Genomic DNA, 18,388 nt, shown 5'->3' on the forward strand with positions numbered 1-18,388 from the left:
AGAAAGTACGGATGCTATTGATACGCAACAATTTTTTCTACAAAAGAATACTTGAAATGTGGTTAATTCACACTTTGTTGATGAAGTATAAGAGTAACGGTAATATAAAAATTATGTAAGGATCAATATGAGAGAAACTTAGTATCCAGTCATCTATGTGATTACATATAGTTGATTTGAATTCTAATTTTGATTGTTATTTTAAGAAGAAAACAAATAATGTATTTGTGAAGCTTATCATCTTAATTAAGATTGAAATTAGAGGACATCTTAATCTAATAATCTATAAATAGAGAATTTTAAAAATTTCTCTTTCAAGTTAAAAATACTATTCTATATGTTTCTAAAAAGATTAATTCATTTAAATTATTTTTATCTAATAAATAAATTACAGTAGCATTGATGAACAGGAAGGAAGCTGTAAAAGCCGTCCTACTGATCTTCTGTTTGCTTTGTTGAACAGAGATTTGGATAAGAAAAGAAATATTTCTCCAAATCCACCTTTAAGCCCTCGTTTGTTTTGGAGGTGTAATAGATGAGATGAGATTAGGATAACAATCATCTCACTATTAATCTCCTTACTATGAATCCCCTTCATTCTACCTCTGAAAACAAACAGAGCCTTAGTATTGACTAGGTCTCACACAAAAATTATTGGGTAAAATACAAATACCCTAAAATTTGGATTGTTCTATGTAACTTTAAAAATTATAAATATTTTTTTTGTTAGAATTTATTATTTAACAAAATTAATTGAAAAATAATTTTTTTAACTATTCTCTTAAACAATAATAAAATTACTTGAATTGTTAATTAAAATATATTTCTAACATCATTAAAAATTATTAATTAACTTGATATTTTATTAATAATAAAAGAGGTTATTTGTTATTAGATTAGAAACTTGTAGGGACGGAATGTAATTTCTAAAATTCTTTTCAAAAAATAATTCTTTTGAATAATCTGAAGTGCTAGATATAATGCAAAAATGTTAGCTTTCAACAAAATTATTTACTAATACAAATGCCATTTTGACATGTTTAAACCATTACTTTTTTCTATTTATTAGAAATTCCACATTCAGAACATTTTATCAGAGTCTTATTTTTTGGCTATAACCTAACCACTATCATAACAATTCGTTAAAATTGTTTTCACCAAAAGTTATACAAAATATTCTAACACAAATTTAAAAAATTAAAAATTAAAATAAATTTAAAGATAAGTAAGTTTGTTATATATTGAACACAAAGATTATCCTATCCTGTGTACCCAAAAAAAAAAAGAGGTACGTATAAGGTATACATCATATACGAAAGTATAATTTTTATCATAAAAAAAAATTATTTTTTACTCAATTCACAAAAAAAAAAATATAATTTTTCATTTATAATTTTAAGAGTAGATACATAATTTTGTTTTTTTTTTTATAACTTTTATCATAAATTTTTTAAAATTTTCTAATGAAGTGTCGCTTTTTAAGCATTTATCATATTTAGGATTATTTAGGAATTGACTATTTTAATTAATTTTTTGATTTTATAAAAAAAAAAATAAAGATAATAATGTGACAATTTATAATATATATATATATATATATATATATATTTTTAACTAAAAACTAACATTTCCATCTCAAAGTAAATAACATTAATGAAGATAAAGTTAAAAGCCGCCCCCCGGTCTTCGGTTTACTTTAATAAAGAAAGATTTGGATAAGAAACGAATATCCAAAGCACGTCACCATTAATTAGGTCCCATACAAACATCATACAATAAAAAAACACTTAAATCCATCCCTCTATGACGCCCATCACTCCCTATATAAATCCAATATTACTTTGTTCAACAAAATCACTACAAATACAAAACACAAAAGTGTATCAAAATGAGGCCTAGTTGGGCGTTGATACTTGTCTCTTTGCTAGCCATACTAGTACTAAAAATCTCAGCACAGCAATGTGGACGTCAAGTTGGGGGTGCACTGTGCGCAGGAGGCCTATGCTGCAGCCAATTTGGGTATTGTGGAACCACTCCTGCCTACTGCGACCCAAACCAAGGCTGCCAAAGCCAGTGCAGTGGCAGCGGAGGTGGAGGTGGTGGCATCAGCAGTTTGATTACTAGCTCAATGTTTGATGAAATGCTTTTGCATAGGAATGACGCTGCTTGTCCTGCCACTGGCTTCTACACCTATGACGCTTTCATCGCCGCTGCCAACTCTTTCCCCGGCTTTGCCACCACCGGCGACACTGCCACACAGCAAAGGGAGATTGCTGCTTTCTTGGCCCAAACTTCCCATGAAACCACCGGTTAGTTTAATCTCTCCCCCTCCAAACCACTGTTGACCTTTTTTATTATTATTTTTTTTAATTTTTGAAAAGGACCTTTTTGCCAATTTGTTGACCCCAAAACAGAGTGTAGTAACTTCACCGAATAAGTCGTCCTGATAATATTTTGAGAAAGACAAAATCGAATAAATAAATTGTGTAGTGGGGAAGTGAATATTGTTCTAATAATTTTTATAATATTTTTGTATAAACTCTAAGCACCGTTTTGTTTTCCGAGTTGAGGTTTGGAATTAGAATTAGCAGTGAGGTCGGATTCATTGTTTGTTTGCAAAATACCTACCGGAGTGATAGTCCGTTCGGATTTTGAATCTCCTCTAACGAGGGGATTAGCATAGGCTCAGAGGACTTGGTATTAGAAATCAAGCCGTTGGTTTTAGAGTGTGAATGATGATTTTGCCCACAAGAATGTTCAGCCACATTCTTCCTTCAATCTTCAGAAAATATCAACAAATCCAGAAAATTGGCTCAAATAAGGCAACATCGTCGTTCTCATCCACAAACATCCACAATCCCACAAACTCAGAAATTTACAAGAAAAAAAAATCATACCCGAATGAAGCTATCATTATTTCTTCCTTCCATCTTCAAAAAATATTAACAAACCATGAAATTTACAGAAAATTAGCTCAAATGAGGCAACATCGTCGTTCTCATCCACAAACCCACAAACCCAGAAATTTTCAAGAAAAAAACAAAGTCATACTCAAATGAAGCAACATCATTGTTCTCATTGAGGTTGATTATCTCAATCAGCCTTAGATAGATGAAGTGAAGGCTGCTGGGTTGGCCTTAGATTGATGAAGTGAAAGGCAACATCTTATTCAATTTTGTTAATGGGATGATCACTTTCTCAAAACCATGGGCTGGTTTCGAAGAAATCATTGGCTGGTTTCTTTAATAATAATAATGACAAAAATAAAAAATTAATAGTTGAATTCTTTACTAGTATTTTCAATTATGTAATTTTAATTGGGCAATGGTAGAGGGCCACAATTTTTGTGACTCAAATGGCTCAAAACTGTCAAAACGACGTCGTTTTGGCAAAACATGCCAAAACGACGTCGTTTTGGTCGTTTTGGCAGTTTTGAGCCATTTGAGCCACACAAATTGTGGCTCTCAAACATTATTCATTTTAATTTTAGTTTTTGAGTAGTTTAATTGGGTAATGCATTAATTAGTTGGTATAAGCTTAAATTTGATACTAATACAAGAAGGGTATTTGTGTAATTTTACATGATTAATCCCAGTCCTATCTCTGGTTATCAAACAAACGCAATTTTTTTTAGTTTTCTCACTAACAGTCCCCTCATTAACGATCTCCTCACTAACAATCCCACCTAATTTACTTCTGAAAACAAACGAACCCTAATATTAATGACACATCACATTTTGAGAGAGTGATTATCTTTATCTTTGGACAAAAATTATCGCATCATGTTGTTGTGTATCTAACAAATAGTGTTTTATTCTTTTTAAATTTTTTAATTTTTTTTTTAGTGTTTTTTCTATGTAAGGACATAGTTATTTGTTATTAATTAGACACATCGTTAACATGGTATCTATAAAAGATCATGTTGTGGTTTGTTATTAGCTAGATTAATGAACATGGGATTTATAAAAGACTCTGATTTGTTATCAACTAGATAATTACTCTCCTCAAAGATGTTGTGGTCTGTGAGACAATTCATAGGTCTCATTTTGATTATATCATTTATCAGGTGTGATTTTTTATATAGACTTTTCATTGAGAAAAAAATAAATAAATTGATCTTATAATCATAAATCAAATCCCCAAGGTGAGATTTGTGATGGGATTCACAAACTTCAATCCTACCATCTACCATCCCTAATTACAGGATTTAAATAGACCTAGTGTCAATGACAATTCAAGTGGTGATGATAGGTTTTGTTAATAGGGAAAAAATTACTCTAAAAATGGGTGATAAAACATTTGAAGTGCATAATTATATGTGTAGGTGGGTGGGCAACTGCACCTGATGGTCCATATGCCTGGGGATACTGCTTCTTGCGCGAACAAGGCAACCCTCCTGACTACTGCGTTCAAGATGCTCAATGGCCTTGTGCACCAGGCCAGAAATACTATGGCCGAGGCCCAATCCAAATTTCCTAGTAAGCACTAGTTCAGATTTAATCATTATTAAAATTTGAAGCAAAAAAATATTACATGATTTTATGTAAAAATGAAAACTGATTATTATGCAATGGTATTTCATCAGCAATTACAACTATGGACCTGCTGGAAGTGCCATAGGGGTGGACCTCTTAAACAACCCAGATCTAGTAGCAACTGACCCAGTCATCTCATTCAAGACAGCCATATGGTTCTGGATGACTCCACAGTCGCCAAAGCCGTCATGCCACGACGTTATTGACGGAAGTTGGACACCATCAGCGGCTGACCAATCAGCAGGTCGGTTTCCAGGGTATGGTGTCATCACAAACATCATAAATGGTGGACTTGAATGTGGTCATGGCTCGGATGCAAGGGTCCAAGATCGAATTGGGTTTTACCAGAGGTATTGTCAAATAATTGGGGTTAGCCCTGGTGACAACCTTGATTGTGGCAACCAAGTACCTTTTGGTTCTGGACTCTTGGTTGACACTATGTAAATTCACAATTGCCAAGTTGTACTATGCCCTGCTCCAAATGCATAAGCTGTTGTTATATACTTATGCTCAGTAATAATAAATTTGACTTTAACTCTTTAAGTTAATCGTAATGGAAGAGCTAATAAGCAAGATAGTACTCCTTCTACTATACCTCTTGTGTTGTGTCAATTTAATTTTTGTAGTTTGAATTATAATGAAATTGCCCTTTAATAAATTTGCACAATTTCACTACCGCCACCTCCACCTCCAAATCCACCTCTTGGCATGCAGCCCAAATTTGTCCATTAACTTATGTTCCAGGCAAATGATCAAACAAATTATGTTGAGAAATTATAAACTCTTTCTTCAAAATAAGAAGAAAAAAAAATTCTAATAAAACAGATGTAAAATTATTTATTAATTTGGATCAGTTAAACGCTTTAAGTCTTCTAAACAAGTTATCATGCCTATAATACTTTTGATTCATCACTTAATAAGAAATCTCTCTACGATAAAACCACTTTGAACTCACCCCTACAGAATAAACTTCAAATACACATAATTACTACTAATCACGTGTATCAGGTAAATCCGGGCGGCTATCTACAATCTCCAATTCTTGCTCAATTTTAAGCATATATATAACCTAGAAAACAGGCCTTAGAAGTTTTGTACAGTAGTGGCATAGGGAGTCAAATTGTCAAGCCATGGGCTTCTTAGCTGGGTCCAAAACGGGTCTTGTGTCCAGTCCATGCCCAACCTAGGCACTTGGAGCTCCGGCAACAGAAGAGAAGTAGCAATGATTCCTCTGCTTTCCTCTGTTTCTTCAAAATTTTTGTCTTCTAGTATTAGTAGATCATCTTCATCTTCTTGCTTGAAGGCCACGTGTTGGGAGGCCATTGGTGGTGCCAAGTAGTCTTCGTATTGACTGAAAAATGAGATTGTTGGATCCATTGGAGGAGGAGAAGAAGGTTGAAGAAATGCATGGGTTGTTGTCTTCATTTCTTCCTCCATTGCTGCCCTCTGTTCCAACACCTTCAAGGAGGTTGCCTTCCTGTATATCTTACACAGTACTATGTCCTGCATCACAAACTAATTAAATTAGAATTGTGAAGGAAAACATAATTCTTAAATAATTTGTCGCGTGGCCTATGTATATTAAATTTAAATTTTATAAAGACAAATTTAAATTGTGAATACTTTTTAAAATATGTTTTATTGTTGATTCCCAAAAGCTAGTTTACACAAAATCAGGGTGTGCCCACCTCAAATGACCAAGTGTGAACTCAACAAAATATGCCCATTTTCTTTCTTATTTTTTCTTCAAAGAGATAGTGATTAAACAATTTTTAAGTGTTCAAAAAATAGATAAACAAAAAACTAATGAAGTAGCTCTACTTTGGAATCACTTTCTCTTTACAAATTTTCATACTATATAAAATGAGTTGGGTTACATTCTTCCTATTTTGACCGTCTACTTACAATAAAAATAGGGCCTCCCTCGTCATAGTGTAGGCCCTGCTCCCATCATATATAAATAGTAAAAAAAATGCAGTAGAACATAGTTTATCTAAATCCAATTCATATAATAAAATAGTTAGTACCTGTGGTAAGGGGCATTTATCAGGCAAACGATACTCATTCATGACCCAATCGGTTTTGCATCCACGGGGTGCTCTTCCTTTGTAGAACACTAGTGTCTTTTTCAGTCCTATGATCTTTTTCGGGTCAGACGAGGTTAATATCTTGCGGTCCGAACCCGTTGCCTTCCAAAACCCGGTTTCAGTGGTCCGGTTAGGCCTCCCTCCAGTGCCATGCTTTCTATCCCTTGGCACAAAAAAGTACCACTCTCTCTCCCCAATCTTTGCCAGTCCTGAATATCATCATCGATATTTAGTTTTAAAAATATTATATATATAGAAAAATATTTACTAAAGTGATTGGAATTTTAATTTGTGATATAAATTTAAATTTAGTGTGGTATGTGGGATACTTTAGATATTCTTTAATATTGAAAAGTATGTAAAAGATGTATTGAAAATAAATAAAAATATTAAAAAAATTATATTTATTTCAATAAAAATATATTAAAATTAATAAAAAGTGTATTGTATTTTATATATATATTTTATCTTTTACTTGTGTCCTAAAGCACTGGCTAGCAAGACTTTTTTGCAATGGTAAAACAAAACTTTAAGAAGAAAGAGCAATGCATACCAGGTAAGTCCCAAGGATCATGATGGTAGATGTTGAGGAAACCAATGATATCAATTCCCAATTTCTTGCCAAAAATGATGTTTTTAAGGTAGAAGCTGAGAAGCTCTTCCTCTGTTGGGTGAAATCGGAATCCTGGCAATTCAAGCTCAGATGTTGATTCCTGCTGATCCATCGCACACTTGATCAGTTGAAGAGTTGTTATGTAAATGTTTTCAAAGTGAACACTTTGCTTCTGTCCTCTGCTTTCTGAGTTTGTAAATTGTAGGTAAAACAGAGTAATAACATTCACATGTACACCCACAATGAGAGAAGAGCACACTCACGGATTTTATAGGAGATGTGGGTTGGTGATGTCTTCATTAAAAATTTGATGGGTCTTGCTAGCTGACTTTTATTGACAGTTCAGTAAGAATCAAATAATATTACAAAAAATAAAATTTTAATATATATTTTACATATTATCGTACATTTATATATATTGTAAAGAAAGACTTTTAGTCGCAAGATTTGGTATGATTTGTTGCATATTGTAAGAGCATCAGCATCAATCTCTTTAAATTTTTAGTTAAATTATAACTAAAAATGTCATTTTCTATTTTAACTAGTCACCCCACTATATCAAACTCTCTATTCTAACTCAATCCTATTAAAATATTTGCTATTCTTTCTTTTTTTATTAAATTGATAAGCTGTCAGCCAAACAATTCTGATGTTTCTTTGTAAAGATAAAGCTAGAGGAAATGTTCTAAAAAAAAAATTAATTTGCCATTGACCACCCAGACTTCCAGGCGAACATTCGGTAACCCATAAAAAATTGAATACCCTCTAAACAGTTGCTCGCTTCATCAAGAAAGTACTGTAGCGTTAGAAAAATGAATGAAAGCTATAACGAGGCTAATGGATCACATATTCACAGCTTTTGTTCTTTACAATAGCTTCAAAGCCATTGTAGAGAGGCCGATACTGATATTCTAAGATGATAAACATAAAGTAAAAGTTAAGCATACTCTTTTCTCAAATTTTTAACAATTAGCTTTGTTTAGCTTATATAAGTTAAATTTTATATATATATATATATATATATATATATAAATTTAAGCAATCCAAAATTATAAACAAAAAAAAACCCTTAAATGGCTAGGTATAAACTCACTAAATAGCGTGTATGGTCCTGTTTAATACAATTTATAGAATTGTTTATAATTTTTATTTTTATACATATAAAAAAATTATTTTAAAATATTTAATACAAACTTTATTTAAATTTTTTGTATTATTGAAAAGATTAATGATTTATCTATCAAATTTGTTTAATTCGAATTCGCCTGAATGGGTCTCTTTTAAGAAAGAGATTTGATGCAGAAGACTTTTTTTTTAAAAGAAATTTATTTAGGCTAAAAAAATTCAATAATGTGACAGCGTTGTATTAAAAAATAAAAAGATATGATTATTTTTAACTTTTAACTTTTTAATTTTTAATTTTTAATATAACTTTCATTTTTCAAAAAGTTACACCAAAGCAAAGTCATTTGATACCGATTGAGGAAAACTAAGGGGAGGAGGGCCACTCAAGTAGTGGGTCCACACGGTTAAGCACTGGACCCACCCATTATTGTTTGTATTCATGATTTAGACAGCCACATATCCACACGTCTTTGGTTTTTATTTTCTTTCATTTCTTGGACTTTTACCAGGAAATTCTTTTTGTGAAGGAGTTTTCAAAGTAAATTTCTATCATAAAAAGCTTTGAATGATTGAGACTATACAACAAAAGTTTCAACTTTCATAACCATTCAGTGGTCAAGCAAGAAGTTTGATTAACATATAGTGACATCTAACAGATTTTGAATTGGTCATAATATAATTTTCCAAATTAATTTGCAACTTAACTGAAACATAACAAATTCACAAAACAATCTAATTTTTGTATTATGACTTGGTCTTAGTCCTTAGTCCGATACAAGTTCATGTATATATATTTGTTACTTTTTTTAAATTGTGTAGAAGTCTTGTATATTGAATCGCCCTAATGTTTGTAGACTATGAATTCAAGGTCATACTATCATGTTTGTGGGTAAACAAGGGAAGAATTACAAGTGGAGTACTAAAACAAAATTACAAAAATTATATAAGGCATAACTTATTCTATGGTGGAGTGTAAGTAAAAAATTGAATAGTGATATTTTTTTTCATTATTCAATAGGTCAAGTACACCACATCAAAGTTGCACTCCATGCTTATGATATTTTTTTCACAACCTTCACTGAATAGTGATTTTTTCATTATTCAATAGGTCAGGTATATCACATTATCATGTTGACATAGTGTGCTCAAACAATAAAATTTTAAGGAATGTGATAGTTATTGGTAAAATTCTTAAAATTACTCCATGCATTGTGACCTTTTTTCTTCTTATATTGCTCTTATTGGTCGGCAGGCTGTTGACGTTAAATTCCAGTCTCATGGAATAACTTATTGCAAAGAAAAGTTTTTAAAAAAAATTTAGGCTTTGTTTGGAACGATTCTGAAAATCGTTTTCTATGATTGAGTTGGCATATGGTGTTTGGATAAAGTTGTAGAATTAATTTTTCACAACTCTGCAGAAAACACTGTCAAACAGAGCGCGATTTTCAAAAAAAAAATTGAAATTTGGCCCAACCGGTCGTCCGGCCGGTTGATCGGAACAGTGATTCTTTTTTTTTGCAATTGATATGTTAATTTTTATATATTCAAAAAAAATATTTTCTGAATTTTTTAAAATTTGTTATGTGCTTTAAAATAATTTTGAGTTGTATGTTTAGTTTTGAGTTGTAAATTTTTATATCAAATATCAAATGTCACATCAAAAATTCCCCACTCAATTCAAAACTCTTTCACCAAACAAATTTTTCACGCTCAAATCATAATTCTAAATCTCACAAAATCAAAATACAACTCATACTCTCAAATCATAATTACAAACCTCTACCAAACACAGCCTTAAGCTTTTACTATTCCTTCATTTTTTCCCTTTTTGTGTTTTTTGTTCTTGTCTCCAACTTGCGATATCTGTCAACAATTTTCAAGAGAATAACAAATAACAACGAGATTATTATGAATTATCTAAATCTGCATCAAGTCATTTTCGCTATATTCCACTCTTAAAAAGTTAATTTCGGCTTAAAAAAATAAAATAAAAAACTAGCTTAAAAATACTACATTTTTTAAGATTATTTTGGTTTGTTTTGAGAAGTAAGTTAAAAGTTAAATTTTTGATTTTTTTTTTATTTTTGATTTTTTTTGAAAAAATATACAAAAAAATAAAAAAATGTTGTGATTCAAAAAAGTTAAAAAATTACTTTTTAGCCAACTTGCCAAAATTGGCTTATTTTGAAAGTTGTAAGCTAAAACGCAAATAAATTAAAAACTTGAAGGCCACGTTTGTGTGGCGGATTAGGTTGGATGAAGTTACTAGTGAGAGAATTGTTAATTAAAAGATTGTTAATGTGGGGATTGTTAGCGAGGAGATTAAGTAAAAGTGTATTTGTTTTGATGATAATATGGAAGATGGTTAGTAATGAAATTATTAAATCATTTTAATATAAAATAAATAAATAAATTATTTTTATATTAAAAAAATTAAACAAACGGGTGCACTTGGTAAACAAAATAAAATTAAAAAAATAAAATTTTATATAAAATAAATTCAATCACGTCACCATTTTCCTAATCTCATCCAAAACTCAGCCAAGCTAATCCGCTATTGAGGGGATTACTAAGCCCCTTAGGCCATGTTTGTTTGGGTGGACATAAGCTTGGGATTGGACTAATAGTCCAATAAAATTATTAATCCGATATTTGGTTAAACAATTGAAGTACGGATTAATTATTTTAAACTTGATTATTAGTTAAGATAGGATACATAATCCAACGGATTCGTAGTCTTAGGACTATTAGTCATGGGAATGCTAATCCAGTCCGCCCAAACAAACATGGCCAGAGTATCAATCCACCCTCTCATTTCACTACCAAAGATGCTGTGGATGGGACCCACAGCTATAGTAGTCCAATTCGACCACTCAAGCTGCGAAACAAACATGACCATGACAGAAAAGTGTAACCAAACATCCCTTTGGCATCCCACTTAAAAAATGAACTTATTAGCTTTTTTGGACCAAAACACCAAAAAAATATTTGGCAACCACAACTTTTATAAATAAATAAATAAATAAAATTCGTTATTATGAGTAACATTTATAAAAAAAAATAAAAAGAAAAATAAAACTATTATAAAATCTCATTTTTTCAAAAAAAAAAAAACTCAGGCTCTGTTTGGTTGTTAATTCAAATCAATTTTCAACACGTGAGCTCGCACATGACGTTTGGATACGACGTTCAAAAATTGATTCCGCGTGTTAATTCAAATTACATTTTGAAAATCTGTTTGGCAACTTGTATCTCCCTTTCAACGTTTCTGCCTTCTTCATCGTCTCTGCAACTTTCACGTGAAGCTCATCTACATCAGTCCTTCAGATTCATCACGGATGGCTTCTCTGTATCAAACATCCGTACTTCAAATTCATCACGAGTGGGTTTCAGACTCATTTTATAAATAATGAATCCACCTAACCCGCTATGTACTAGTATCATATTTCACAAATCGACTGAGTTACGATTTGTGCGTTGCGAACGATTCTTATTACGGGTAACTAAACAACGATGACTGCGAGGTAAAATTACTCACAAATTTATTTACATATTTTGTTATAGGGAAATTATTTGAGAAATTCATCTTAATTTATTTTTAATTTTTCTCAGGTCATATTTATCAAATTTATTGTCGAATCCGACGAGCAAACAGTGGCACATTCAATCAGTATACACATTCCGTCACCGGCGATAACTATTCAACTCCCATTGATCTGGTAAATAAATCCTTCATCCTTCATCTGTTATCTGAAAATGATTTTATCTGTTATCTAAAAATGATTTCAGACGAGTCGATAAATGATTTTATTCTTCATCCTGAACTGTTTCAACTTTTTTGTTCTTCAAGAATAGTCAGTAAATCAATCTTCATCTGTTATGTATAAATGATTTCGGAGAAGTTGAAATTAGTTCCTAAATGGTTTTTGAGAATTTGTAGAGGCGTATTTTCCATTTCAGATCGGTTGTTCTTTTAAATTATGAATTGTTTGAACCTTTGAACCTGAAGCGGCAGTGCCAAGGACATCCGGCCTGTCGTCCCCCGGGTCATCCGGCCGGTTAACCACCCGGTCCTCCCACCTTGTCTTCCGGTTTTCCATTTCTTCGTTAATGGTTTGAACTGTTTGAACCTTTCATCAATCAGTTAATGGTTTGAACTATTTGAAGCGGCAATGCCTGGGACACCCGGCCGGTCGTCCCTCGGATCATCCGGCCGGTCCTCCCACCTCTTCCAGTTTTGTCTTCCGATTTTCTATTTCTTCGTTAAAATCTACCGGTCTGTTTGAACCTACCGGGCTTTTTTACTAATTTTTTTTCCTTAATTTTTCTTTTACTGATTTGTTTCCTCCTATTTAAACACAATGTTAACTGATTTTTTTTTTTTATTTGTGGTTATATGTTACTAATTTGTTTCCTCCTATATAAACACAATATAAATTGATTTTTTTTTTATTTATGGTTATATTTCTGCTATCTAAATGTTTTTTTTTTTTTGTGGTTATATTTCTGCTATTTAAATTCAATTAATCTGTTACGTATTTTTTTCCTCGAAATAAAATCATCTATTCTTTTTCCTTTATCTGTGTTCTCCTTCAAACCATTTTGACGCTGTTATTCTCGTATATCCATCGCAGACTACTTTAAAATACTCTGTTATGCTTGTATATCCATCCCAAACTAGTTTAAATATAATTTGTATGTTTATAGATGGATGGAAATAATTCCGATGACAATGAGAACACCAAAATGTGAACGCCCCGAATTGAAACGAAATTAATAAATATGTTATGAGATGAGGTTAGAAACAATCAAACAACGGGCCGTACTACTTCGTGGACAATTAGGCATTGGAATCATTATGCAAATCAGTTGTATAGCGATCCCGGGTTTACCCTTGTTGTACAGTGATCCGGACGTGTGTCCGTGGATGTTGGTAGTTGTTTATTTTCTAGTTTGCATCCTTTGTACTTTGTATATTGAGTTATAAGATGTGTTGGGCAGGTTTGCTACAGGTTGGTTGCGTTTGGGAGCCTAGTGTTGCTGCCCAGATTTTTGGTCCTTCGCTCGAGCGAGGAGTTTGTCGCTCGAGCGAGAGTAGTGTTGCCCCGGTTCTGGACCTGAGAGTTGTAGTTTCTGGCTCGAGCGAGCTTTTCGTGGCTCGAGCGGTCTGGGTTTTTCTTCGCTCGATCGAGAACTTCTTGGCTCGAGCGAGAGTTTTCTGTGTCTGGTCGCTCGAGCGACCAATCCTTCGCTCGAGCGAGCGTGTTTTATATCAGCGGACAGCAGCGTCTAAAACATCACTTTTTCAGTCCCTTTCTTTGATTAAACCCTAAATCCGACACCCTCTCTCTCTAAACTTGCACTCTCTCTAAGATTTGATCTCCCTAGGGTGTGAATCTAGCCTAGGGCCTTTGTTAAAAAGATAGAGGGCGTTGAGAGCTTCGATTTAATCTGAAAAAGTTTGGATTTGGAGCAAGTTGATCTTGGAGTCTTCATCTCCTTTTGGGCTAAAACTTCAAGGTAGGGATATCCTACTCCTCTCTATGGGTTTTGTCTTTAAATTTTGGTATTTTGAGATGTTGGGCTTGGTTTGGTAAATTTGTGAAAGTTTGGGGCTTTTGTGTAATTTTACAAAAGTTGGGGTTTTATTCATAATAAACCTAGATGCATGTTTGGCATAGAAAAATAGAATGATTGTTGAATCATTAATGAAAATGGGACCTAAGGGTTGAAATGGTAATTATGGAAAATGGCCTAATTACATTGTTTAATTAATTGGGATAATTAATTGGTGAGAAATGAGGAAATGAAATGTTGATCGAATATCCATTTGTGCATTTATTTTCTGTTTTAGAAATAACTGCTTTGGGCTATCGGTGGAGGATAGTCGAGATTGTTGTAGACAATGCATGATGATTAGGTAAACGGAAACTAATCAATGGAATGTGTCATGGAACTTGACGGTTGATAGAATACATTAATTGTGTGTATTGTGTGATTGTATATAGAACCAATGTGTTTATATACGTTATGTGTAGAGGAGGAGATAGGGGATGTACTCCGCGGTTTAGGGGAAGATAGGGGATGTACCTCTAAACCGGATAGGTATTGGGAGGAGATAGGGGATGAACTCCGTAGACAGAGCTCATATGCTTGTCTAGAGAAGTGAAGATAGAGCTCATATGCTTATCTTTGTGAAGTGAAGTGTGGATACAGCTTGTATGCTTATCTGTGGATATTGTTGATATACATATCTGTTGTAGAGTGTGGATACAGCTTGTATGCTTATCTGTGGATATTGTTGATATACATATCTGTTGAGAATGTGGATATAGCTTTTATGCTTATCTGAATGTGAGATATAGTTTTTATACATATCTGTGGAAATGATGATAGAGCTAGCATGCTTATCTGTTGAAAAAGGGAAAATGAAAAGTAATTGGGACTTGTAAGTCGTTGACATAAATATGTAATTTATGTGATTGTATCAGTGTTGACCAACTATCAATTGCTAATGTTTTAGTCATTGTCCATGGTTGGTTTAGTGTATTTCTACTGGGCTGTGGCTCACCCTATATGGGAATATCATTTTCAGGTACAGGAAGCATGCCACCTCCAAGGACATAGCTGGGAGGCTTGTGGCGGGCATAGTTTTTGTCGTTTTACTTTTGATGTATTACATGTAATTTCAAGCCAAGGGCTTAATGTGTAAACGAGTTAGAACTCTTTGTTGTAACCAAGTGTTAACTTGGAAAGCTGTAAGCCCGTAGGGCATTTTGTTATGAGGTTAACATGTAATACTTATGTCTTGGAATTCTAATGAATGAAAGGAATGCGGTTAGTTTAAATGTAAATGCATGTCTTATCTGATGGGTTTATTGTTATTATTTTGAGGGCGTTACAAGTTGCACAACATATATGGATTTCGGTATACAGGTGTCAAGGTGCGCCAAAAATATCAGCGATTGAAAGCTGATTACCAGGCATTTAAGCGACTGCAGGCACAGACTGGTCTGGGATGGGATCTTATTATAGGCACTGTTGTTGCACCCGATGAATTTTAGGATAAGATTTTCTATCAATCTGTACTATTTTCTAATTTTATTTTAAACATTTCATGATATATACAGTGCTGAATTCTTGTTTTGTAATTGTTGTAGGCTAGCAGAAATGTGAAGAAGTTTAGGACAAAAGGGTTTGAATATTTTCAAGAAATGACAGAAATTATTGAAAATTGTTGTGCCACAGGGGCCCTGTCTCGTGCATCCACACAAGGATCCCTTGACTCAGAAGAAGAAGATGGCATGTTAAATAAATTTTGGAACGTTGATATTGGTGGGAGTAATGCTGCTGAGGCCATTCCTGTTGACTTATTTGGGGATGAGTATATGGATCCAGCGAAGAGCAAAGGTCACAAGAGAGGCCCTGCAACCAGCCAGACTGACAGTGGTCGTTCCAAAAAGTCACGGTCAAGTGGGTTTGATGATGTTTGCGCAGCTTTCACATCCTATATACAAGCCAAAACAGGACATTCACGTGCACGAGAAAATAAGACTGAGGTTGTAAGTGCAGGTGGTGATGATTATTCCCTTGATGCATGTCAAGATGCATTACTTAAGCTTGGGGACATACCACCGTCGCAGTACGTTAGGGCACTGACACTGTTCAAGGATAAGGAATGGCAAAGGTTTTTTATGCGCACTCCTACCCATTTGTGCCTAGCCATGATCCTCGCTTTGCAGTGAATTGAGAAGTTCTGTTTTGCTTGTGTTAACAAATCTTCTTCGCTGAACTGTTTGATGATGTCATTATTCCTAATTTGGTTCTTCTTATTTTTTTTTTCATTCCATCATATCCTCTTTCCTTTTCTGTGTTCATATGTTTTTTTTTTTTTTGAACTTTTAAGTGTTTTCTGTTATATTAAAACTATGTTCTGTTATTATAATATGACCATGTGTTAAATAAATTTTGTTCTCCTCTGAATTTTACTGTTTCACCAATAACGCTACCTATTATAGCATGAGTAACATATTTTATAATTATGCTTTTACTGTGATGTAGACAAAGGCATATGTCATCCGACAGAGGAAACAATACAATGGAGCTCTCATCAGAGGATGATGAGGTTGTTGATGATTTTATAGACTTTTTGATGATTATTTTAATGCATGACTATATCAACGCGTCAAGTAGTCGCCGACCGCAGCGAATGTATCCATTCAGAGGTGATGATTACATCTTCGGCCTACTAAATGGCCATCCAGAAACAATGATGAACGTTTTACGAATGGATGCACAAACATTCATTTTATTGAAAGACACTTTACTCCATAATGGCTTTATCGATACTGAACATATGCATATCAGTGTAGAGGAATCGCTTGGAATTTTTTTATACACTTTTGCACAAAATGATCGCCATCGAATAATAGATTTCAACACTCCACGGAAACAATTTGTCGGCACATAAAAATTGTTATGCGGGCATTGTGTAAGCTTTCATCATCGGTTATCAAACCACGTCACCTAGAGGACATACCGGGAAAAATTTTGAATGATAGGAGGTTTTTTCCCTGGTTCAAGGTACAAACAGTATGACTGTCCTGTAAGTTTGTTCATATCAATAAGTGTTAATAAATATTATTTTTTTTATTATGAAAGTAATATCGAAGTTTGTTTCGCTTTTAATATCAAACAAATATCTGTCAATTAGGATTGTGTTGGTGCTATCGATGACACATTGGTGGATGCATGGGTCCCTGCTTCAAGACAAAATACATTCCGCGGTCGGAAAGCAACGATATCGCAAAATGTACTCGCAGCTTGCGACTTCGATATATTGTTCACATTTATTAATTCTAGATAGGAAGGTAGCGCTCACGACAACACTATTCTGCTTGACTTTTACACGAGCTGATCTACAGTTCTCACACCCACCCAATGGTGACTGTCCCTGAATAACATACGGTACACTTTTTTCCTTGTCTGTTTTTGTACATATCAATTGACAGAACTGTACATTCATTATTTAATGTAGGCAAGTACTATTTAGTTGATGCTGGTTTTACGAATATGTTTGGATTTCTTGCCCCATTTCGGTCTCAACGGTATCACTTGCAAGAGTTTCATAGCCATCGTTATATAGGACCTAAGGAATTGTTTAACCATCGACATTCGTCATTACGCAATGTCATAGAAAGAACATTTGGTGTTTTGAAGAAGCATTTCCCAATATTGCGGTCCATGCCAAATTACAAGTCTACACGACAAGGGCCTATCGTGATTGCATGTTGTGTAGTGCACAATTGGATCCGTTTGCATGCAGCTATGGATCCATTCTTTATGGAAGCTGATAATGAAATGGCTGCAGAAGCAGAAGCAGAAGCAGACGGGCTTGTTGGAGACCAAGCTGACTACGTTGACATGTCACAACATGGGTTAACGTCCCAATCGAACGTTAGGGATGCAATTGCTACTACTATGTGGCAAAATCATGTTCACCATGCATAGAAAAAAGATGTGAACAAGGCAAGTGAATATCGTACTGACTACTGGTTGTGAATGCGTAATTATTTGGTAAATTAATTCAATCATTATGACACCGTTACTACATAACTTCGCCCTTCCTTGTCTATTTCTGTGATTTACTGACTTCTTTTATCTTCTTGTAGGATAACTAATACTGAGGACAACGATTGGGCTAAATGGCAATGAAACGAAATAAAACACAAACATCATCGCATGGGCAATGAAGATAATGGTTTTCGCATATAAGTGTGTAATTAAATATGCTGTTCATGCAATGTGTAATATGCAATTTTATGTATAGTCTAGCAAAGACAATTTAATATGTTGTTATTAATATGTAATGTGTTTCTTAGTAACTTTCATAAATAAATATGTTGTCATTAAATTAAATGTGGTGATGGTAGGTGGGTGGTGGTGGGTGGTGATGGGTGGTGGGTGGCAAATGGGTGGTGGGTGGTGCTGGCTTGGTGGGTGGTTGGTGGTGGTAGGTGGTGGTGGTG

At 33.7% G+C, this 18,388-nt stretch overlaps 3 protein-coding genes across 3 annotated transcripts; 2 read left to right on the top strand and 1 right to left on the bottom strand.

Moving 5' to 3' along the window:
- The first annotated feature begins 1,728 nt into the window (after window positions 1-1,728).
- Window positions 1,729-5,127, top strand: LOC145815364 (endochitinase-like). Its single transcript, XM_082911980.1, has 3 exons — window positions 1,729-2,309; window positions 4,325-4,478; window positions 4,586-5,127. The coding sequence occupies exons 1-3, from the start codon at window positions 1,889-1,891 to the stop codon at window positions 4,977-4,979; spliced, it is 969 nt and encodes a 322-aa protein (XP_082768106.1). The 5' UTR covers window positions 1,729-1,888; the 3' UTR covers window positions 4,980-5,127.
- A 219-nt stretch (window positions 5,128-5,346) lies between these two features.
- On the bottom strand, window positions 5,347-8,187 carry LOC145815365 (NAC domain-containing protein 6-like). Its single transcript, XM_082911981.1, has 3 exons — window positions 7,176-8,187; window positions 6,563-6,831; window positions 5,347-6,038 (listed from the first exon to the last, which is right to left on the bottom strand). Exons 1-3 carry the CDS (start codon window positions 7,345-7,347, stop codon window positions 5,619-5,621), a joined length of 861 nt encoding a protein of 286 aa, XP_082768107.1. The 5' UTR covers window positions 7,348-8,187; the 3' UTR covers window positions 5,347-5,618.
- A 3,342-nt stretch (window positions 8,188-11,529) lies between these two features.
- Window positions 11,530-17,870, top strand: LOC145815392 (uncharacterized). Its single transcript, XM_082912041.1, has 7 exons — window positions 11,530-11,722; window positions 15,297-15,400; window positions 15,521-16,047; window positions 16,422-16,485; window positions 17,074-17,172; window positions 17,285-17,303; window positions 17,398-17,870. The coding sequence occupies exons 1-7, from the start codon at window positions 11,530-11,532 to the stop codon at window positions 17,868-17,870; spliced, it is 1,479 nt and encodes a 492-aa protein (XP_082768167.1).
- Window positions 17,871-18,388: the final 518 nt, after the last annotated feature.

Source organism: Camellia sinensis, unplaced genomic scaffold (assembly GCF_055761805.1).
Source record: "Camellia sinensis isolate YWXY unplaced genomic scaffold, ASM5576180v1 Unanchor2, whole genome shotgun sequence".
Lineage (NCBI taxonomy): Eukaryota > Viridiplantae > Streptophyta > Magnoliopsida > Ericales > Theaceae > Camellia > Camellia sinensis.